The sequence below is a fragment of the Phoenix dactylifera genome, unplaced genomic scaffold (genome assembly GCF_009389715.1).
Source record: "Phoenix dactylifera cultivar Barhee BC4 unplaced genomic scaffold, palm_55x_up_171113_PBpolish2nd_filt_p 001295F, whole genome shotgun sequence".
Classification (NCBI taxonomy): domain Eukaryota; kingdom Viridiplantae; phylum Streptophyta; class Magnoliopsida; order Arecales; family Arecaceae; genus Phoenix; species Phoenix dactylifera.
This window is the reverse complement of record NW_024068627.1, coordinates 1-24,293: the sequence shown is the minus strand read 5'-3', so window position 1 is coordinate 24,293 and position 24,293 is coordinate 1. Positions and strand designations below refer to the sequence as shown.

Genomic DNA, 24,293 nt, shown 5'->3' with positions numbered 1-24,293 from the left:
ACATGATTGAGCTTGCACGGTTATACTAGTAACTTGCACATCTACAATAGTGAGTTATGCAGTGATACTGTAGAGTTATGCAAGTATACAAGAGAGATGTAGAAATCCACTGTAGAGCTATGTAGTTATACTAGAGAGTTGTGCAATTTCATTGGAGAATTAAATAGCTTGTTAAGTAGTTCTTAGAAAATTATGCATATATACTAGATAGTTGCACAAGAAGACTTGACGGTTGCAGGAGTTATACTATAGAGATGCTCCGATACGATAAAGAATTGAGCCATTGAGGGTTGAGCAACATGGAGGTTACCTGTGCAGCTAAAATTACAAATGAGCAAGAACTACAGTCCAAATTGGAAGTTGATATGTCTACAGTTGTGCCTAATCGACCCTGAATTTGGAAGTGTTTAAGAAATTGCGAAATCCACTAGTACCGTATATGAAAGTGCTGGTTGAAATGGGTGTGCATGAAGAGACTTGAAATATGAAATGTGCAAAAGCTTGTCAAAAATAGGGGTGGGCAAGGATTCTGCCATGCAACAAAACACGAAATCAGGATGTGCAAGGATGCTGACATTGAGGGTGTGCAACAAATTGTCATATTGGGGTTTATAAACAAATGCAAAATTGGGGAAAGCAAGAGAAGCATATGCATAATCAAAACCAGAATTTGCAGCATGTTCTGGTTTGTTGAAAAGGGGAAACATGCATGCCTCTAACATGGTCTTCTGCGTGATGCACAGAGTCTTCTTCCTTAACAATAGGATCAGTCATAACTAATATCATGGATCCTCCTCGTGGGGAGATGTGCTCTGTCTTTGGCTACTGGGTTGATTTATTTCGTATGAAGAAGCGAAAACTTTAGAGTGTAGGGTCTCTTCAGTACCGAAAGAGAGATAAGAGACAAAGGAAGGAGAACCAGCAAAGAGAGTGGCAAATGGAGAAACAGAGAGATGGACAATATGTAACTTGGATGTGGAAACTATTCTGTATTTCTGTCCTTTCTTTTATCTTTTTAGCCATTGGATATGTAGGTAGCTGCCTTTAACTTTTTAGAAATGTATAGCATGGTTTTTCAAAGGCCATAATTCATAAGCCCAGCTGGCGCTTACCTTCTCGTTCGGCGAGTGAGAAATGAGGGGTGCCACATGAGCAGGGGTTAAACAATTTAGAAAATAAGTCAGAGGACCCCTTTTGCAAAACCAGAAAAAAAACCCACTATTTTGTAAATCTGAAAATATGTTGGAAGGGGGCTATTTCGTGCAAATTTTTCTTTGAAAGTACCCTTTGTTATCATCTACAAATGTTCAAACATGTTATCACCTATCATTTGGGCCTCTCGCTGGGTAGAAGCTGATTATCAATCTCAAAAGGTGTGAGAGTTTAGGTGTTTGATAGACTTTAATACCAAAGCAGATCAATTCAAGTAAGGTCTGGAAATGTAAGTCCCACAACACACCCTAGCCTCAACCTAGATTTCATATTGTAAGTATTATTACTAGATGAAGCCCGTGGTACCATTCCGAACTACCCAATTCGGGGTGTACTGAGCTGTACTGGGGGTGGATTGAGACAGTTCTACCCCTCGGTTCGAGAAATCCGGGGCACGAGGGGGAGAGGTTGAGGGAGGAAGGGAGAGAGAGGGAGAGGGAGGTGGGGAGTGAGAGAGAGGAGAGGGAAGTGGGTAGAGAGGGGTCAAGAGAGACTCCCCCGTCGTTCGAAAAGAGAAAGAGAGGTCTTCCAAGCCCTCCCTGTTTCTTTTTGAAATAGGAATCCCTATTTCGAAACAAAATAGGAGATCTTTTATTATTTTTGTTATTTTTTAAATAAAGTCGGCAAATGGTTTGCCGACTTGCTACAGCGAAGTCAGCAAACCATTTACCAGCTTCAGTTCAAAAATAGCAGAAAAAGCATAATGGTTTGCTCTCAGAATGGCACGATATGGACCCTTATTGTATCGTTTCGGCAGCCAACCGATAACAGTCCTAGTACCAGTTCGGCGAATCTTGACTCTAACAAAAGAATTTTTTTCCAGCTAAACACCCTTTGCCTTTTCCATTAATTCTACCACAATTTCCACGAAAGAATAATAATATGTAGTCAAGAATATGCTTTTTCTAAACCTTGCTACTTCCTATTTTGTAGCAATGTTCTGCAATAGTGATTTACATCTCACTTGAAGGATTCATATGATTCAAGTACGAGCTTTATCCTTCTACTAAGATTGAGTAATTCTCTTAGCTTGATTATCCAATTATTAATTCAAATCAGTAATGTAAGTTTATGTTGCATTTTGAAAATCATACCCTCTTCCTACCAATCTCTTAATGTTTTACATTTTTTGCAGAGAACATTTGTCGGGGTTGACTTTTTCAAAATCTTTCAAGAGGTTTACCTTAGAACAGATGACCCAAGGGTATCCAACATTGTGAAATTCTCAGATGCAATTGGTGAGCTAAAAGTAGAGGTATGACCATATTTATTATAAATAAATCATCTGCAAACTTCTAGTAGAAAAATGCTTCTAAACTTTTGATAGGAGTATATCTGAGTGTCTACATGTTTCTTATATCATTGACAGATAGCCTCTCTATTCTGATGTCATTTTTGATGGGGGTAGTTAGTTGTACAAGATCTGAGTCAAAAGTAAGTAGGACCCAATCTGTTCTTTCTTAGGTTGGCATGACTTTGTTTGGGCCTAGACTAGCATTGGGTAATTACATTGTATGATTATGTAGTGAATTGAGTGATGAAATAGTGGGATAGGTTTTCCCTTCCCTTCCATGCAGAGTTAATTGCACCTCTTTCAATTTAGAGTCAAACACTAACATGTTTAACCAAGTTCAAGATCCATCTGTTGGCTAGGTTCTTCCCTCTGTTTGCCCAACTAAAGCTAGTTTTATATGACAATTCAGAGGTTTTGTAATGTTATTTAACTAGGTTAGCAAGCATTTTGGTGATGGAAAATATTGGATACCCATTGACCTTGATTTGTTAGATCATAATCATCTTCTTGATAATGTGTTGACCGTAAGTTAGTGTGCCTCCTCCCAAATAAGTCAGAAGAAAGATCTTGCACAAAACCCATTCTTTCCTTCCCTCAAGATCACGACAATCAGTTAAATCGCATCTCAAATACTATATAATCTTTTCCCTCCTACTCTCGATCTCACATGCATTACGTATTTACGTATGACCACTAACAAAATTAACATTTTAAATCCTATTACTTATAGCCATAGGCAGCATATGATCTATATGGATACGGATATAGATATAGTGCGGCTGAGTGATCCTCTTCTGGTGGTTGCTCCCTATGGAGCCCGAAGCATCTAATGGGTCGGATTTTACTGCCAGCATATTTGGATGGGCTCCTCCACCGCTGTATTATTAGCTAGAAGATACTTCTCAAAACCAGAGCTTCAACGAGAGATCTGAAAGTACTTATAACCCAGAGCATATTCCTTTTGGGATGAACATACAAGGTTGTTATGCCGCTTGGATCGAGGGGTGGGCTGATGGGCCTACTGACCATGCTAATGATCCAAATATCTACGAGAGGCATCACCACTCGATGAGATTTAGATATCGATATATATGTTGTATTTTAAATTATGTAATTGATTGTATTATTTTATATTTTTTATCTCACTAGATTTTAGAATATTTCATGTTTTTTGTAACATGCAACTCTTGCTAATCATTTTATGTTGTGTATCGCTTTAAAACAATAAAATGCATCATTTAGGTTATACCGGGATCATAAAAACATCAGAAAATATCAAAAAATATTAAATTATACTTAAAATCATTAAGAAAGTTGAAAAAAATTGATTATTAATTTATCAAATTTGAAAAACTTCACAAAAAAGGGCATGCCAGTTTAAAAAAAATTAGGCGTCGGTTAGAACCGACACGTCCAAGTGCACCGTGTGTCGGTACCTAACCGACACACCCAAGTGTACCGTGTGTCGGTACCGGCTCACCCAAGCATACCGTGTGTCGGTGCAGTACTGAACCAGTACCATACCAACCCGCCCGTTGACCCGTACGGGTTCCAGTACTAGTATGACGGACATTGATTCACAATATGTTCCATTTATGTACATGTACAGAATAGATCTATGCACAATTAATATCTAAAATGAATATAACCATTGATTTTGTTTCAGCTATATGCATGATGGTTTAATAAATAAGCAACATTTTACTGTAACGAAAAAAAAAGAAGAACATTTTGACAATGAGTCCACAGACCCTAACCCTCCAACCAGATGTCGTACAATTAACACCTTCCCTTTATATTGAAAGAATATTCAAGTATTTAGTCAGTTAAATGTGCTTTTGCTACAGCTTCACTAGCAGTTAATTGGAAGAAAGTTATGGTAAAAGTATTGATTGTCACAAATACATCACTCCATTCATGACCATTTTTGAAGTGTTTTTCTGTTGACTTTACATCATGTGGCATGTTTGTCCAGGCAGCAGCAAAAATCAAAGATAGAAGACGCATCCTTTTCCAATTTGACCGTGCAGCATTCTCCTTTAAATTCTTACCTTTCAAGGTTCCATACCCTGTGCCATTTAGGCTTCTTGGAGATGAAGCAAAGGGTTGGTTGGACACTACATATTTATCCCATAATGGAAATATACGTATTTCAAGAGGGAACAAGGTAGCCTTGTGATAATTTGTCGTACTTCCCTGTGTATTATTCTTTCTTTGTCACAAGAGGCATATTCATTTATTTTTGTTTCCTTGATGAACAAGTGCATGTCAAGAACCGGTCATATTTCAGTCCCATTTTTATTAAAAATTGCAACAACCTATAGTGCAGGGTACCACATTTGTGCTGCAAAAGGAAACCGAACCAAGACAAAGGTTGCTATCAGCCATATCTGGTGGGACAGGAGTAACAGAGGTGCAACCTAAGGGACTTGAACATCAGACATTGCGACTTCCATATAGAGTTTTACCTATCGTATTGATCTAATCATTCATGCCTTATTAGCAGGTGATTGATGAACTTGTATCTTTGAATCCGAAAGAGGTTGCAGATGTATCAGTAACTATGGAGGGAGAATGGCAATTACTGTGGGCTTCACAGGTTTATTCTCATATAAGCGCAACCGTTCTCTATATCCATCTTGCTATATTTTTCTTTATTTATGTACTTATAAATTTATAGATGCATGAATGCATGCACATGAAAACAAGCATATATGTATTTTTTGTTTTCATATTAATGTGAATAATATCCACACATGCCTATTATTTTAAATTATGTGCTTAGCTTATATGTCATCTAAGAAGCATGGTACTTTATTTAACTTGCCATCCCATGTTTAATATGTATCAAACACTGATGCACGTTAGATATGGCCAAAATATGTGCCTAATACTTAAAATAAGCATTCCTTTTTTTTTAAAAAAATGACTAGGATCAAGATTCGCTGTCTCGGTACCGGATTCTGTACCGGTGCCACACCAGCACGGTGTCAGTACAGTATGGTAGACATACCGAGTGACCGGTACCGAACTGGTACGGTACGTTATGCCCTGTATCGCCTAGTTTGTGCCGGTACGACGTACCTTAGCCAGGATTCTTTGGAGATACATTTGAAAATTTTTTGGATACTTCTTGAATACCGTCTTGATACTTTTGGATGTTGGAATATTATTTTTGGTGGGAGAAGAGGAGAGGAGTTTATCTTTTTTTGTTTTGATGTATCTTAATTAAGAATCATCGAACTAGTACCAGGTGCCATTACCACTTAACCACCGGTACGATATGGCACTGATTCAATAGTGTATCGACACATGATACATGGTAGCATACGGGTTATCTGACCAGTGTGACATTTTCTTTATATTTTTGTTTTTCTATTTTTTATTTTTAATCCTTTTTTAACTTATTATTTTGATGATTATGGTTGTTTAATTAGTAATTTTGACTTTGTTTTGAATCTTTTGATGTCTTTTAGTCATGAAATGGAATTGAAGTGCAATTAAATTATTTATAAGTAAATATACATACAATATAACAAATGGAGTCGATTTAATGGAGTTAAAGTATAAAATATGTATCAATATCTAAAATTTTATGGAGTGTCAATGTCTCTTGTAGACGTCATGATCATGATCATAGTTCAGGCTTGGGACTTTACTCTTAAGCTTCCAAGAGGACTACTTCATATTCCTGTATCCCATAATGCGCACCTGCCGAATAGCTACCATGATACTGTTCCTTTGTCTAATTGTAAACTGGCCATCTGAAGATTGCGATAATGAAATGTTACCGGTAAATTGCTTGAGGCTATAGTCCACTCAAATACAATGCCTCGCATGAAGGATATTCATGTGGGTCATAGCCTAGCTATGTAGAATAGGATCCAATATACTACTTGGGTCTAGATGCATCCAGGAACACTATTCCATGTGCGAGGTCATCTAAATAGTTGTGTTATGTCTCAAATGAGAGGCCCATCTTTTATATGCAATGGTATGCTTTCGAGCTCTACTAGGTTGTGCATTATGGTTCCTATCTTATGTGGCATGAGTAAACTAGGACTGACCATGAATCGAAGACCCTGGGCTGTGAGTCATATATTGTCATGCCATATCCACCACTACCTCTCTGGCCACCAAATGCATCGTCGCTCGATTTGTTATTGTTGTGCTTTCTAAAATGGCATACCTATACAAGGGTTCAAGTTTCGATCGATATTTGCGGAGTTGATCATAGGGATATAACTAACTCCTCTGTAAGGTAAGTGAAGTGAAGGGCATCGGAGAAAGATGGGCTTACCATGTTCCATCAATAGCACCTAACCTATGCCGATTTTGGCGGACCGTGCTCCACCCCGGTGAACTCATGCGGTTCCGACGTTATTGCTGGGCACCAAATGCATCGTCCCTCAAACTATTATTATTACTGGCCGCCAGATGCATCATCGGTGGCAGCTAAATCTGATCCATGAGTTTCTTGAGATTGTGAAGGATAGTACCCACTCAAATACGATATCTCAAATGAACCAGATCCATGCTGGTCATAGCCTAGCTGTATGGGATGGCATCTAGTGTATGATTTGGATCCAGATGTATCCAAGGATCCTACTTTGTGTGATGTCATCTACGACAGTATCATGGCCCAAATGATCTTGAAGGGTCTATCTTTTGTATGCATGGTCTGCTAAACCAGGTCCAGTTTGTGCCATATTGTGTCGAACCGGTGCGGGACCGGGTCGGTTCGACGATGGAATTCGGAACTGGCCTCGAACCACTCAAAACCACTTGGAACTGGTTCTCCCTTCCCCCTTTGTTTTTAACTAGTGGGAAGGCCTGAGAAGGCTTCCCGAGCCTTCCCAGGCATTCCTTCAAATATTTTTCAAACCTCCTAGGCCAAAAAGTGCGCTGAATTTGATGATTCAAAGAGGATCTAACCCATCCACAACCATATTATCAATCAGAGGACACCTCGCAGAGTTAGAGTTTCAGTGAAAGATTCGAGACTAATTATAAGCTAGAGTACGTTCCTAATGGGATGAGCATATAAGACTGTGGCTGCTTGATTAGAATGGTAGGCTGATGTGCCTCCTGATTATGCTAATGATTTGGATATCTACGAGAGATATCTTTACTTGACTAAATTTTAGATAGTGGTATATATGTAGTACTTTAAATATATGTAATTGATTGTATCATTTTATATTTTGTATATCACTAATTGATTTTAGAATATTTTATGTTGCTTCTTCTAGTATGCAATATCTTACTAATTATTTTATTTCTAGCATGCTAATAATTCGTGTCTCGGTATCGGTTTGGCAGATCTTGCCTGTATGCGATGATATTCTTGCAGGCTCTACCTGATCGTGCACCATGGTTTCTATCCTGTGTGGTATGAGTGAACTGGAACTTACCGAAGAATCAAATATCCTAGAGTTGTGAGTCATATACTATCGTGCTATGTGCACCACTACCTCCATGGCCCCTAGATGCATCGTTGCTTTAACTATCATCACTGCTAGTATCGTGAGACAATCTGGGCAATCAGTCATCCAAAAACTCAATGATCTCCAAATTTAAGTGAACAGTTTCCTAAACTCTTTCCAATAGAACTATAGCTCACTTTTCTTTTCCTTTCTTATTGACCTGAGGAGCTACCTTCTTTCCCTAGATCCCTTCTGTGCTTGGCTTTGCTGGGTGGATCAACCACGCCCACCTCTTCGAGTAGGCTAGGTACCATGATGGCATCTTCTTAGCATCCCTATCAAATTTTTGGAAGACTGTCTCAAATATGGAGCCCTGCAACGATTAGCTCCCTCCGACCTTTGTGGTTGGTCAACTTGATGTGGACATGGCATGTCATTTTGCCCAAGGTACCCCGTCTCAGTACCAAGCCCATATCGGTGCTACACTATCACCGTGTCGGTACGGTATGGTACAAGGCTAGTTTGGCGTACTGAATATCGGTATGCCCTCGTATCATATACTGGTACTGAATCGATACGGTACGAGTACGCCCTCCGTATCATATACTGGTACTGAATCGGTACGATATGATCTATCTTGTACTACTCGGTTTAGTATGGTACGGCGAGCTTGGTTCTGCCTATTGTTCTTTGTCCACCCCAGCCTTCTTGGCTATGAAACTAGCCGATAGAGGAGGTGATCCTGACTCATCTAGCTCTAGTTGTTGCTGTTGGCTCTCAAGCCAACCAATCAATGGATCCTCTTCATCATATTCTGTCATTGTGAAGTGGATCATTAGACTTCAACACTATTTCAATCTGAGATGTAGATTGTAATGAACATATACAAGATCATTCAGGTGCTTTTGTATGAGATGGTTCTATTATTTGCTATGGATAAGGGCAGAGGTAGGCTAGTTGTGCTCAAGTCCATAGAGGACATCATTTATAAGAGGATCCAGATTGCTAGCCTTCTAAGATTCTTGGATGATTGCCCGAAGTGGCAGGTGGCCCATACCCAACCTGATTCGAAACCGGGTTGACTCGGTGTGAACTGGTCAGTTTGCACTGAGTCGGCATCGAACTGGCAGGTCTTGGGCGGTAAAGGACTGGTTCTGGTTGGTCCAATATAGGTTCCGGTTGGTAGGTGCCGGAATTGAATATGAATGATGAACCGACCCGGTTTCGCACTGGGTCGGTTTGGTATTGCCTGAACCGGGCGGTTCGGCCCGATTTGGCAGACCTTGCCTGGGATGCTGTGCTGGAACTTCGAATTGAGGTAATTGTTTTAAGTATAATATTACAAAATTATATGATGAACAAGTATATGACTGAACATTACTTCCTAAATGTAACTATCTAATAGTCCCACCTCTGCTCAATGATGTCAATATATTTTTGGCCATATTTTGGATCTGTCTGCTTAATCTGGGTCTTAGCAACCATCATCATGTTATATAGGAAGCCCATCTAGGGTATCTCTCACTATCCATGATCTTTAGCGCCCGATGCAATGGTGTGATAGCCTTCATAATTCTCTCGGCATGCTACCAAATCTATTGACTCCTAACCAAGCCCTTAATATGACTCTCTTTAATGGCTCGGGCATATCTGCTCTCTTGCCACAGGCACTGACGAACATCTGACACAGGCCTACTTTCTTTTTGATAAGGCTCACTTAGCACTGACAAGTATCTGACGTAGGCGTGCTTTTTTCTTAATAAAGCTATTAAATACAATGTAATTAGTAGCAATACAGGGGATTTCTAGCCACAATATCTTACCCATTGTTTACTTCCTCATCAAATATAGCTCCCATGTGTGATTGTACATAAATCTGGTAATGGTCCGGGCTATCTCGACGACCTACATGATCCTACAAATCTTCTAAATATCCATCAATATCATATCTATGTCGTGTGTATAGTACATAAGGTCTAGAAAATATGCATCTGCTTGCTTCCGAGAATCTCCCCAACAACAATATATTGTGGTCCATTTTTTGTGACCACCTGGATGACGTTCTACTCCTCTACCTGTTCTATAATCTCCTCCATCAAATTGAGAATGTAATGGGTGTTGTTCATGTGATCCGAAGAATTAACTAACTTGTTGAAAAATATCTTCATATCACAATATATCAAAAAGTTGATAATGCTCCACCTATTAGGACCTATCCAACCATCATGTATTGGAGTCAATCTATAGCTACCCCCCTTGCTTTGATATCTACTTCTCTAACTCCTACTTGTTATTGTCTAGTAGGACACCACATATTCTTCAGTCTAGGAGGATCTACACCCTGACCGGCTCTTTGGATGGAGCTAATAGCAGACTTGTAGTATGGGTTGTAGGCTGCATCTACAGGGATGTGGCTGAGGTGGAACCAAGATGCAATAGCTTTCCACATATCTTTTTTCTTATCCTTCACCAGCATTTTGTCAATTCTCTCTTGAAATCTCTGCTAGGAAAGACATGCAGAACTACACCATGAATGGTGACCCTTGGTGTTATCTCTCTAGACTTCTTCCTTTTCATACGGCTAAAGGCTCCAAACATAGAGGCTTTATGATTGTCGCCTCTTTTGACAATCTCCCTGACAAACGAGGTCCTCTTGTAGCTTGGATCTGACCCGAAATCTTAACTGAACTTGGTGAGGATCCAAACTAAGCCCTGTACTAGGCTATCTCCTTCCTCTACCATTAGTTATTCCCGCCAAAAATGGCTATATCGATACCGAGACCCGTACCAATTGCTCGATGGTACAGTATAGTACGGTACCGTGCCATGCTATTCTAGGGCAAACTGATAAAGGAAGAGTTGGTGAGGGAGGGAGAAGGAGAGAGGAAAAGAGGGAGAGAGGCAGAGAGGGGAGGGAGAGGGAGGAGGGGGGAGAGAGAGACCGAGATAGACGGAGGGAGGGTCGGAAGCCCTTGTTATGATAGGGCAACCTCTATTTCTTTTTGAAACAAAGGCAGTTTTTTATATTTTGCTTGCTTGAACTAAAGTCGACAAGGGTTGCCGGCTTCACTTGACTTTTCCTCTCTCCCCTTCTCTTGCTGGATTTTTCAAACCGAGGATGAAACCATGCCAGTATGCTCTTAGTACAATTCGATACATCCCAAGCTAAGTAGTTTGGGGGATTGGAAGGAGCGTGTTGGCTGGTAGGTGTGTTAGATATGATGTAATGTGAGTTGAATACCTTGAATTTCTTCTCTTGAAGTGATTTCTTTTATCATCTGAAGTTATAATTTAAAGTTTAAACATTTAATAGAACTTTAAAACCAAGTGGTTTTTATAGTTAAATGTTCGAAAATGAGCACAAAACTCCAAATAAAAGCCATACTGAGCATTACTAGGGCCAGATTGCTCAGTTTAGCTCAATCCAGGCTCAGTTCAGGGCATACTGCTCGATCCACGTTCTTGGTCAGTTCAAATGCACCTCAACTAGATTCCTGCACCACATACCATACTGACCAGTATTTAAGAACTTACTTCACATAGACCAAACTTATTTGTGGTGCTAATAAGGGATTTGCTAATGCTATTTTGTTGGCATAGTTTACAAATCAATATCATATTGTTTAGGATTTTGTGTTTGTTCCTTCATTAAAAGGTTATCTTATAAGGTCATTTGTATCTAGAATTTTGCATCGAGTTCCATACTGTAGTTCATTCTTCTTTCTTCTCTCTTTTTTTCTTTTTTTTGATGCAAAAGACGTGGGGAGCCCATCCATTGTTTGGATGATGTATCTTTATGTCATGGCAATTTTGATTCCTCATAGCCTGAGTAAAATCAAAAGAAATGTGTATTAACTTCTGGTCCTTAACATGTTGTAGCTTCATCCGCTTCCTGTTAAGGGAATCCTAATGTCATTCAGCTTCTGCAAACTTTGAACTTATATATGTTTCATGATTTCACTTTCTAATAATACTCAGAAGAGTTTTTTTCTATCTTGCTGTCAGAAAATGAAGCTGGTTGAGGAGTTCAAAAGCTAACATTCAATTGTTTAGAATTGCCTTCTTCCATTAAACATTTGCATTTTATGGCCGCCTGTACTTAGAACTTCATCTCAAACTTCATACTACAATTAGTTAATGGATTTTAATAAGGAGTTACTCTTTTGCTTGGATAAAGGACCTTTATGCCATGGAAATTTTCCTCATAGCCTGAGCAAAACCAAAAGTAATGTGTTCTTCTGGTCTTTCATTTGTTATAGCATTATACTTCTGTCAAGGACCTAAATTTTCATTCTACTTTCTGAACACCGTGAATATAGATATTTATCGTGATTTAACCTTCTAATAATATTCTGCTTTGTCTATTCTGTCTTGCAGATGAAAAATGAAAGCTGGTCATCCATTGCTGCTAATGGTCTCAAAGGTTTACAGGTTAGCACTAAGAATGAAGTTTGAGAGTATTCTGAAAACTAATCATGTTTCTATGGCTATGTCCCATTTCTTGACAATGTGCATTCTTTTAGTTTCTCATTTCATTTGATTCGTTTAGATTGTAACAGTAGATGGACGACTGGAGAATCTGGTTGACCCATTTCCAGGTTTCAAAATTAGTGCTAATGGCAATCTTATGTGAGTTCCCTGAGACTCCTGTTTTGGTGGTTTCTGTTGGTTTGTTGCATGTTTGTTGAAGCAATATGTATATCCTGCATCAGGTTTTGATATCTCGCCACATTTAATGGCAAATGCTATAATATATATATATATATATATATATATATATATATATATATATAGACACACACACACACACACACACACACACACACTACTCCAGTCCATATGTTCTTAAGAGCACATCTGAAAACAGTACAAAAAGATAATGATTTCTTAAAATAGAAAAAATAAAATAAAACAAGTATTTCATGTAAATATGTAGCTAGCAGGAAACTAAGTGCAAGTGCTTCCTCAAATAATCTAGGTGCAAGTAGAGTAGATTTTGGTTAACCAATACAAAATTAAAATTGATTTGGATTGCAGCAGGACCATAGACCCAGGGCAAGTCCAACTACAGATTTATATGCCTAAAGGCCAAGATATAGATGGATAAATAAATAAATGAATAAATAAACTAGATGTTGTGCTTAAAGATTAGATTCATTCATTTTTATGTATTTTTCATAATCTGTGGTTGAATCTTGAGTGAAGTAAAAAATAGAAGGGAAAGATGAGAAAACACACAAATAGAGGAAATGGAAAAAATAGAAGCAATGACAAAACTCTTTGTTGGTTCTTGTGGCTCCACTTATGATTATATATGACAGTCGCTGTAAATTAATTGTTTTGTCCTCCTAGATTATTTATCTCTAATATATAGATAAATCAACTTAAATGCCATCATAAAGTATTTATTTTTAAAATGGTCATTCAACACTCTCTCATGCTGGCAAATGAATAACGAACATGCGACTCGGCAAGGAATAAAGATGTGTGTTTCTAATATCATTGGCAATGAATTCAATTTGATCATGAAAATAAATCATAATTATAATTTATTCCATAATAGTTTATCTTGCATAAAATGGTATTAAAACCTCAATATGCTTGACGGGTTTAGAATATATTAGATTCATCATTCATGGTTATGTGAATGATAGCAGCCTGGTTATCAATATTGCTTTATCCACATTATAGTTTCCTTTCCTCTTCTAGTTTGATTTATCTAGGATTTTGTAGTAGTACTCTAATTTAGCTATTTACCTTGAAAATGACAGTCCATCTGGTAGTATGTAGGCACAAAATGGGACAGCCTTTGACAATATTATTTATTATGGACTATCATCTCTAGTTGTTTGATGATATCTTTGTCTATATAATACAACCCTGGCAAATGAAATTTTATTTCTTGTTCTTCTATGACATGATGGTCATGTGTTCTTTTTTTTTTAATTATCATAGAGTTCAATTCCTAGATCTCCCTTCAGATTCTTTTCTCGGGATAAATAGGATCTAGGGTGGAGCTTCCCATGATAGAAACTTCGGCATTTTTTAATTTCCTTTTCTTTAGATTGGATCTTGACTTTCACACTCGACCGAAGTTAAGGCCTTAGGGGAATCCTCTCTAAAAAAAAAAAATAAAGGAAATCTACTTAATTGGAAACTCAACGTTGAAGTAGTAAAATATGTAACTTTATTACCTGCAGAACAGTGTCAGCACATTGTTTATTAGATGCTCAGTAATTATTGTTTTATTTTAGATATCACAATATACAAAGTTAACTTTGCCAGGATAAGGTGATATTAGTTTCTTATGGCAATTCTTTAGAAGAGAACTCCAAAACTTTTGTATTATGTCAAATGGTCAATTCAAACATTTTTCTATCTGGCAAAATTATTTTCTGGCAAAATTAAGCTAGATGATGCATCTTATTGATTTAAAATGATACAAATCATAAATTGAACAATATAAAATATCTTCAAATCAAGATACAATCAATTACATAATTTTAAAGTCCAACAAACATATATAATGATATCTAAAATCGAGTCGAGTGGCGATGTCTCTCGTAGATATCCGGATCATCAGCATAATCAGGAGGCACATCAACCCACCCCTTTATCCAAGCGGCGTTGTAGTCTTGTATGTTCATCGCATAAGGAACGCACACCGGATTATAAGCTATCTCAAATCTCTCGCTAAAGCTCTAGCTCTGAGAAGTGTTCTTTGGCTGATAATACGGCTGTGGAGGGGCCCATCCGAATATGCCAATAGCAAAATCCGACCTGTGAGATATTTCGAGCTGCGTAGGATAATAGCCATCGAAAGATACCTTAGATGCACCATATCCATATCCGTATCAGTTTGAATTATAGGTTGTCTGTGGATGCGGATAATAGGATCCATTATAAGACTCGGAACTCGATACGTCTATGAATCCTACTCTACGTGCGAGGTCATCTGCATCTGCAACGCCCGCTGTTGCCATAGCGGGTCACTGGCCCCCGACTCGGTGCGAACCGGTCTGAGTCGAATCCGGTTTCGTCTGGTACTGGCCGGTACTGGCTAAAAATTACCAATTCTAGCTGGTATTTTTAGTCAGCATTGGCCGGAACCATTTTTCTATAGCGAACCAACCCGGTCTGGGATCGGGTCAGCTCGGTTCGGCCTGAATCGGAAGGTACAGCCTGGTTCGGCAATCCTTGGCACCGGTACATACTATCCCATACCGGTGTACTATAGTATACTAGTACTAAACCGAGACTCAGTATGGGTTGCATACCAAGTCTCAGTATACCAAATTGACCCTCGTACCAGATGTACTGATACTATACCAACATAGCCCTAATATGAGGTCCTGTATTGAAACAGCAAGCCTTGATCTTATTAAAACCAAGAGCATAGTAGAAGGACCCTCCCTTATTACTATTCTCTAGTTTCTAGTTTTCTTCTATGTAACTGGATTTCCAGGGTTATACAAAAAGCCTAATTGTATTTTGGTGATTGGTGAAAGTCCAGCAAAAACTTGTTTGCGTGGCTTAACTAACCATAGTAAGAGCATGATTTTTCAATGATGCATCCATCGTTCTCCCGCTGCTTATTTTTCTTTATCTCACTTTTCATTTTGTAACATCATGCAGTTTCTTTTTTCTTCTTTCTTCCTTTTCTTGCTTCTGGAGTGCAATTCTACAATTTTAATGATGCTGCACATACAGCAGAATATCCAACAGCAACATGTACATTGTCACGATGAAAGATGGGGCTGTTTCAGTTGGTACCTTAAAATTCCCCCTGGATATTAAGAGCGAGTTTCGCATGGAATTGCTGTAAGTTGTCAATACTGATAATTTACTCACATATTGCCTTATCTGATATTGAGATTCTATTAATATATGAATTGATCTGAGGATCTCTTTTTTCATATGCGCTATCTTCACAGACCCATGGTTTTTATCTTCTGGACAATATGATTTCTTATCACAAGTTCAGACGGCTGTCTCCATCTGTCATCACATTTTTGTTTCATATTAGAATATTTCCTGTGTTGTGAGTTTTTAATTATATTCTTTTGTCACAGTTATATCGACAGAAAGATTAGAATAACCCGAGGTACTGAGGGCATACTATTTGTCCATTTGCGCCTCGATAGGAGACTGTAAGTATGAAAAGAGGAGAAAGAGCCAGCATATTACCACCGAAGCTGTTGCTCATTTTCTAGAAGTGTATGTATGACCGTCAGTTTGCCAGTTCAACTTCCCTGGTTGTCATGAATATTACTATCAAATACTTGCTCTGATCTAATTAGCATGTAAATTTTCTGTGACAGCACTTGCTTTTTTAATCCTCGTATTTAATTGATGTGAAATTGAAAAATTTTACAAGAATTTCCTGTTACTATATTGTCTAGCAAACTTCTCAATATTAAAAGATTAAGAGTAGTAACGACTCTTTAGAGTGAGAAACTCTGAGGAGAGAGAAAGTTCCGTAACGGCTATCTTCACCGGTGGTCGGAGTGCTCTGCTGCTGACCGGTGTTCGGCGGCGGAGAACGAGGCGGGCTAGCTATTGCTTGCCCTAGTTTGAGTTTACTTTCTTTTCAGGAGCGAATGGGCCGGAAGAAGGGGAAGCAGCCGTTGGTGGGATCGACGGGCTCGGTAGGGGAGCAGGCGTCGGGGTCGTCGATGGTGGAAGGAAATGGTCCGACGGAGCTGCCCGCAGAGCCGATGAAGAGGACGTGGGCGCAGGTCGCTGCTCAAGGGAAAGGTACGCTATTGGGGGGAAAAGGGGAGCGGCCCGCTGGCCGGGCACGGCCTGGACCGTGGGTTACTCACCGGCTGACGGAGTCGGAGGTGGCTCGTTTGAGCCACCACTTCTCGTCGGTCTTCGAGCTCCCGGGGGAGCCCATCGAGGCGGCACGCCGGGAGTGGGATGGCCTAGCCGTGGTTGGCCGGAGCCTCGGTCGGCGGGTGCCGGTCGAGTGGGTGGCCAAGGACGTGGCCGCCCGGCTCAAGAATGCAGGCGAAGTGGTGGCGGTCTCCCTCGCCGAGGACCATTTCGCACTGCGGTTTAGGTCGCTGGAGGGCCGGGACCGTGCCCTGGTGGAGGGGCCCTGGGTGGTGGCGGGGCAACTTCTTACCCTGGAGCCGTGGTCGCCGGATTTCCTACCTAGGGAAAATCCGGTGAACACGGCGGTGGTTTGGCTCCGGCTTCCCGGGCTTCCTCCAGAATACTGGTCGACTTCGACCATCATGGATATCGCTGCCAAGGCAGGGCGGCCGTTGGCAGTGGATGGTGTCACAGAGGGACGCTGAGCCATGGGGTTTGCGCGTGTCAAGGTGGCGATTGACGCCTCCGCCCCCCTCCTCCCTGGAATCCGGATACTCGGAAGGACGAAGGCTCTCTGGCAGCCGTTCGTCTTCGAGAGTATCTCGGATCTCTGCGTGCAGTGCGGTAGGATCGGCCACCTCGAGCTAGGCTGCCCATTTGGGGTTCCGGCGACGACGGGAGTGAGCCTACCGGGGGAGGAGGTTCCCGGGCCGATCTATGGCCCGTGGTTGGTGACATCCCGCACCCGGCAGCCACGGGAGCAAGTGCCACCACGGTCGGGGAAGGCAACGGGGCCCTCGCGTGGGCCGCCGACGCAAGCGGGGAAGGTGTCGGAGCCCTCCGGTGGGCTTCCCCCTTCTCGGCCCTCCTCGCCGGTTGCCTCGCCTAGGCCTCCGGTGTCACCACCGGACCTAGAAGGTTGGCAAAAGCCGACCAAAGTGGCCCGTCGCCACTCCCCGCCGGTGGTGGTAGAGGCCCCGGCTTCCGGTGGGCAGAAAGGGGGCTCCCGAGTTGACACGGTCATGGGACGTGTTGACTCGGCAACAGGGGGGAGTTCGAGCTCGAGTGGGCCGTGTGAGGTCCGGGCTGGCCAGTTGGTTCAGGCCGGGCCGGTTGCTGGTTGGGTGGGCCAGCACATGGACCAGTCCAAGAAGCGGCCCAGAAATGCTGGGCCGCTACTGGATGTGGCCCGTCAACCCGGTAAGGGTCGCGCGGGACCCGTGGGAGATCGCGTGAACCGTGTGGTTCACGCGGTGAATCGCGCGACGGGCTCCCAGGCCCGTCGCGCGGTGGAGAGCGCGTGGCCCAGTTTGGCTGGGCCACGCGTAGAGGCCTCGTGGAAGGCCCCTGTGGACGGGGGCCTTCCACTGTTCATGGCCCACTTGGGGCCTGCTGTTGGGCGCAAAGCTGGGCCACGCGTAGAGGCCTCGTGGAAGGCCCCTGTGGACGGGGGCCTTCCACTGTTCATGGCCCACTTGGGGCCTGCTGTTGGGCCTGAGTCGCTGGCTTTGCTGGCGGGGCCCAGTGCGCCTGGGTTCCAGTTTAGGGCCCAGGCCTTGGGGGTGGTTCCGCCGTCTGAGGCTCCTATTACTTTGGGCCCTCTAAAGGTGGAGGTGGGACAGGGGACTGATGTCGCGAGCGGGCCCGATTTGGGCGATGCGACTATGGCTAGTGCACTCCCTGTTTGCGGAGACTGCCCTGCGAGGGACCCTCTGGCAGGGCGGGACGCGCCTGCATTCGTGGAGCCAGGGGTAGGGGACTCGAGTAGCCTTGAGGGGGCGGTTAGTAGGTCCGCTGATCATTCGACGGTTGTTCAACGGGTGAAGGCGGCAGTATTACGAGTCGTGTCCGGGGCTAGCGTGGATGAGGGTCTGCGAGACGACCCTGATCATGAGTTGATGATGGACCCTGCGGTCCAGAGGGTGGATGCACCTGTGGCCGACCTCTCGGATTTTTCCCCATGAGGATTCTTGCGTGGAATTGTAGAGGGGCGGCTAAGCCGGCCTTCATGTCTTTCTTTAGGCGGTTGGTTCAGATCCATAGTCCAGAGATCTGCCTTCTGTATGAAACACGACTATCCGGTAGTGGACTGGATCGTGTAGTTCGCCGGTTTGAGGTCGACTGGGAGTCATATGTAGTTGAGTCCCTGGGGCTGTCCGGGGGTATTGTGGCTCTGTGGAAGCGGGGTGGGGCTACAGTCGATGTATTCCATAACTGCTCCCAACAGGTCCTGATGATTATTTCGGCACCTAACGCCGCACCATGGGTCCTGAGTGGTGTGTATGCTAGCACTGACCATCGGACCAGGAGGGTCCTGTGAGATGAGCTCACCCACTTAATCGCTCAGGGTCTTCCAACGGCGATAGTGGGTGATTTTAATTGTATCTTGGAGGGGAGTGAGAAACGTGGAGGTAGGGCTTTTACTGACACTGTGGATAGGAGGGAGTTTCGAGACTCTCTCGCGAAACGGCCTAGTGGATCTAGGATTCTCTGGCCCGCAATTTACTTGGTGTAATAATCAGTCCGGCCAAGCCAGGGTGTGGGAGCGGCTCGATAGGGCTATTGCTTCCACTGACTGGCTTACCAGATTTCCTTCCTACAGGGTTAGTCATCTACCCTGGATTGCTTCGGACCACTGTCCTTTGTTGATTTCGACTGTATCTGGTTCTTCTCACCAGTGCCCCTTCCGCTTCGAGAAGGTTTGGTTGTCTCTCCCTCAATCCTGGGACATTGTCCGAGGAGCTTGGAGTCTGCCGGTTCGTGGTGACCCCATGCAGAGGGTTTCACGTAAATTGGAATTGACTAAGCGTCGGCTACGGCGTTGGAACCGTGAGGTAGTGGGGGATATCTTTAGGAAGTTGGAGGAGGTGGAGGCTGCGATTGCCGACCACCAAAGTAGAGAAGACCAGATGGGTGCGCTCCCCGATGCCGATATGGTCAGCCTTCGGGGACTCCTCGCCACTCACCACTCGATCTTGCGGCAACATGAGATCTTCTGGAGGCAAAAATTCAGAATTCAATGGGTCAGAGAGGGTGATCAAAACACTAGTTTCTTTCACCGCTCTACGATTATCAGGAGGCAGAGGAATATGATTCGATCCTTGCGGGATGAGCAGGGTCACCGGGTTGAAGGCGATTCGGCCATCACCCATGTCCTGCTTGATTTCTTTCGCTCTCGTTGGACGGAGGATTGTAAGTTCGATCCTGCCGGTCAGCTCCCGAGGGCTGCTTCCCAAATCAATATGACTGAGAACGCTATGTTGGTTCGTCCAGTGACGGAGGGGGAGGTGCGTGAGGCTATCTGGGCACTGGGTGCCGATAGGGCCCCTGGTCCAGATGGCTTCCCACCTTTCTTTTTCCGGAGATACTGGGGAATCGTTCGGACTGCAGTGGTGGAAGCGGTCTTGAGTTTTTTCAATCATGCAGGTATGCCTGATGATTGGAAAGCCACATTTGTCACGCTTATACCAAAGCGTCAGGACGCGGCCGAGCCGAGTCATTTTAGGCCGATCAGCTTGTGTTATACTTTATACAAAGTTGTGGCAAGAATACTGATGGATCGTATGAAGCCCCTCCTCTCCGGCATCATCTGTCAGGAGCAGGGTGCTTTTGTGAGGGGTCGGAGTATCTCCGATAACGTTATGGTGGCCCAGGAGATGATGTGGGATCTTCGACGGGCCTCGCAGCGGCGGAGTTTGATGGCCGTCAAGCTAGATATGGAACGAGCTTACGATAGAATCAGGTGGAGTTTTCTTAGGCTAGCTTTGGAGAGCCTGGGGTTCCATGAGACTTGGATTGGGTGGGTTCTGGGGTGTGTCCGGGGACCGAGGTTCTCTATCTTGGTCAATGGCTCCCCATCTCCTTTCTTCAGTTCTACTATGGGGCTTCGGCAGGGATGCCCGTTATCTCCGTATCTATTTATTATTTGCTCTGATGTCTTGTCTCGGGCATTGCGGGCTGCGTGTGCCGCCGGTGAGTTGGGGGCCTATGTCCCAGCTCCGGGGGCCCAGCCGATATCACACTTACTATTTGCTGATGACTGTCTCCTCCTGACCCGGGCTCGCGTTGCTGATGCTCAGGCTATCAGGAGGGTTTTGGTTGCCTATTGCACGGTATCCGGTCAGAGAGTGAATGGCCAGAAATCCTCCATCTCCTTTAGCCCTAGCACATCACTCAGGGTTCGACGGGGGATTCGGAGGATTCTGGAGATGCCCGAGCAGGATGGGACCTGGACCTATCTGGGTGTTCCGATCTCGGACAGGAGATTGCGAGTTTCTGAGTGCACTGGGCTGGTGCAGCGGGTTCAGAGCAGACTAGAGGGCTGGCGGGCAGCGTCCCTGTCTATGATGGGCAGAGTCATGCTGATTCGAGCTGTACTGGGCTCCATGCCCATCTATCTTATGGCAAATACGGTGGTGCCAAGGTCTGTTTTATTGAAGATTGAGCGACTTCTTCGGGGCTTCTTATGAGGCTCACATGGAGGGGGTCGTGGGGTGCACATGGTGGCATGGGAGCGTATCTGCCTTCCCCTCAGGGAGGGTGGTCTAGGGGTGGTGTCTCTCCTGGAGAGACGAGAGCTACTTCTTGCCCAGCATGCTTCCCGTCTCATCCTGGAGCCGCAGGGGCTCTGGAGCCGGATTATGACTATCCGCTATGGGGGGGGCAAGCCCGGAGGGCTGGGCCCGAGGAGGGCGGAGATGCTCCTTTCTATGGCGTGAGATAGCGACGTACTTGCCATTGGTGTCGAGTCACACCCGATGGCTGATAGGCGATGGACGTAGCATCGATGTAGCTGGAGACCCATGGGTCGACGGCCTCCCGCTGCGGCTTTGGCCGACTATGGTTAGTGTCGAGGCTGGGGAGGGTCTACAGGTTTGTGATCTCATGACCCCCGGGGTGGCTGGCTGGGATGAGATTCAGTTGGCCCGTTTGTTCGGGCAGTTTTTGGCGGAGCGGGTTCGTTCACTACCGTTACCACAGAGTGGCGTACCAGATGTACGTGTGTGGGGTTCCTCGACCAGATCCAGGGTCAGGATGGGCGATCTCTCCCATATCCTGCGGCAGGATTATGAGCCTGGCCCGGATTTTGCCTGGATCTGGCGATTGGGGCTCTACCCGAGGGTCGCGTTGTTCCTCTGGAAGGTGGCCTGGGACCGTCTTCCTACGAGAGCTGTACTCGCAGGTCGAGGTGTGAGGATCCCATTGGTGTGTGGGGCTTGTGGTGTGGCCGAGACGGTGGACCATGCCCTGTTTCGGTGCACATGGGCTAGGGGCACTTGGCGGTTGGCAGGGTCCCACCGGTGGTATGGCGATGTAGGGACCTGTTCTTACATGCGTCAGGGATCGGAGTCCTTGGTGCTTCGTCAGGAGGCTGTCCGAGCTACCTGTATTGCCTACCAGATCTGGTTGGCCAGGAATGCTCGCACCTTCAGCAAACGACGTATGTCGCCGCGATTTGTTGTCGAGAGTGCCCGCGCTCAGGCGGCGGAACTGTGTTACACTACACCTGTTGGAGGGACCTTGATAGCTCGGGACACCTGGGGTTCCCACTCTGCTGCGGCAGCCTCTCGTACGGTGTTTTTCACCTGGGAGCCCCCACCCCCGAGCTTCCTCAAGGTCAACTTTGATGGGTCTGTTTTGGATGGTGGCACGCGGGGAGGCGCGGGTTTTGTTATCCGGGACCCGTGTGCCAGGGTTGTGGCTGCCGGTGGCAGTCAGTTATTTGACACTTCAGTTCCCAGTGCGGAGCTGACAGCTGCCTGGGCAGGCCTTCGCCATGCCCGGTGTGTCTTACGGGCTAGGTCCATTATCCTGGAGGGTGACTCAGCCACCATTGTCAGTTGGATCCAGAGGGGTCCAAGGCGTGGCGGGTGTGACCATCCCTTGCTCCGTGACATTTGGGTTATGGCGAGGGATGGATGGGCCTTTCGGGCCAAGCATATTTACCGTGAAGGTAATGGTGCTGCGTATTGGGTAGCTGCGTATGTAACTTCTCACTCCGAAGGCACCTTATGGAGTGGCGATGGGGAGTTGCCTTTGGCACTCCGAGGTATTTTATTTTCTGACTTTATTGGGTGTATCCGGTCTCGTCAGGTCTGATCCACCCGCATTAGCAGCAAAAAAAAAAAAAAAAAAAAAAAAAAACTTCTCAAAATCCCCAGGCTAGCTTGATTAACTATCAATCCAGTCAAAATTTCTTCGTGCAGAATACCAAGGCTTCTTTGCTACTGGCTCACGAAAAGGAAAGCCGCATCATCAATCTAAGGAGTTGGTCAGCAACAGTTGCTTGTGCTGCCTGGGATCGATGCTAGACCTGATCTAATGGACTCCAGGTGCTGCCCATTAAAGTTTTTCCTATATTAGTTGCTGGCTAAGAACATACTCCCTGAAGAAGGCATGCCCGGTGTGTCTTACGGGCTAGGTCCATTATCCTGGAGGGTGACTCAGCCACCATTGTCAGTTGGATCCAGAGGGGTCCAAGGCGTGGCGGGTGTGACCATCCCTTGCTCCGTGACATTTGGGTTATGGCGAGGGATGGATGGGCCTTTCGGGCCAAGCATATTTACCGTGAAGGTAATGGTGCTGCGTATTGGGTAGCTGCGTATGTAACTTCTCACTCCGAAGGCACCTTATGGAGTGGCGATGGGGAGTTGCCTTTGGCACTCCGAGGTATTTTATTTTCTGACTTTATTGGGTGTATCCGGTCTCGTCAGGTCTGATCCACCCGCATTAGCAGCAAAAAAAAAAAAAAAAAAAAAAAAAAACTTCTCAAAATCCCCAGGCTAGCTTGATTAACTATCAATCCAGTCAAAATTTCTTCGTGCAGAATACCAAGGCTTCTTTGCTACTGGCTCACGAAAAGGAAAAGCCGCATCATCAATCTAAGGAGTTGGTCAGCAACAGTTGCTTGTGCTGCCTGGGATCGATGCTAGACCTGATCTAATGGACTCCAGGTGCTGCCCATTAAAGTTTTTCCTATATTAGTTGCTGGCTAAGAACATACTCCCTGACCATCCTCCATATCCCAAGCTGGACTGAAGTTATGATGTCTAATCCAGTTCACCTGATACAAGGATGAGCCAGATTCTTCACCTGCAGCTCCACAAGATCTTTCTTTAGATATAAAGAAAACGTAAAAGATGTGAACCCCCTGCAGGTGTATAACTGTCATTAATTTTCTATTAGATAAAAATGTTCTCTTTTTTATCAAATGCTCGGCTTGCTGTTGGGTTTACACTTTCTTCTCAGTTTGAAAAAAAATTGTGAGACTCATTTACTTCAAGCTGAAGTACCTTTCAGAATGACAGGTTTTCCAAAACATTTTCTTTGATTTATAAGAACTTAGGAGTATTTGGTATGGGGCGACGATCTTAAGATCACAGATGGTGTTGATGAAGGTAACGAAATTATCCTATTTAGTTGCACCTCAACGACTCTACATTGGCAGGGATTCTAAACCTCCACCCAATCTAATGATTTTAAATTAACTTTGAGGATAGGCTGTAGGGCTGTGATGCTAGATTGATATTTAGAAATAAAAA

General features: G+C 44.1%; 1 protein-coding gene across 5 annotated transcripts in view; it reads left to right on the top strand.

Annotated features, from left to right (window-relative positions):
* LOC120103733 (probable plastid-lipid-associated protein 12, chloroplastic) overlaps positions 1-23,986 on the top strand; it is a 30,434-nt gene extending 6,448 nt beyond the window's left edge. The window contains exons 4-12 of one of the 5 annotated variants that reach the window (XR_005509750.1): positions 2,348-2,467; positions 4,482-4,673; positions 4,836-4,919; positions 5,013-5,105; positions 12,310-12,363; positions 12,482-12,561; positions 15,643-15,753; positions 22,959-23,130; positions 23,752-23,986. Coding sequence is in view for 3 of the 5 variants with exons in the window: in XM_039121948.1 (XP_038977876.1) it covers positions 2,348-2,467; positions 4,482-4,673; positions 4,836-4,919; positions 5,013-5,105; positions 12,310-12,363; positions 12,482-12,561; positions 15,643-15,753; positions 16,005-16,086 (816 nt within the window). In the remaining 2 variants the exon portion in view is untranslated. Of the gene's footprint in view, positions 1-2,347; positions 2,468-4,481; positions 4,674-4,835; positions 4,920-5,012; positions 5,106-12,309; positions 12,364-12,481; positions 12,562-15,642; positions 15,754-15,866; positions 16,314-22,958; positions 23,131-23,751 lie in introns of those variants that run through there. The other 4 variants (XR_005509749.1, XM_039121949.1, XM_039121948.1 and 1 more) reach the window with 4 other exon arrangements.
* The last annotated feature ends 307 nt before the right edge of the window (positions 23,987-24,293 follow it).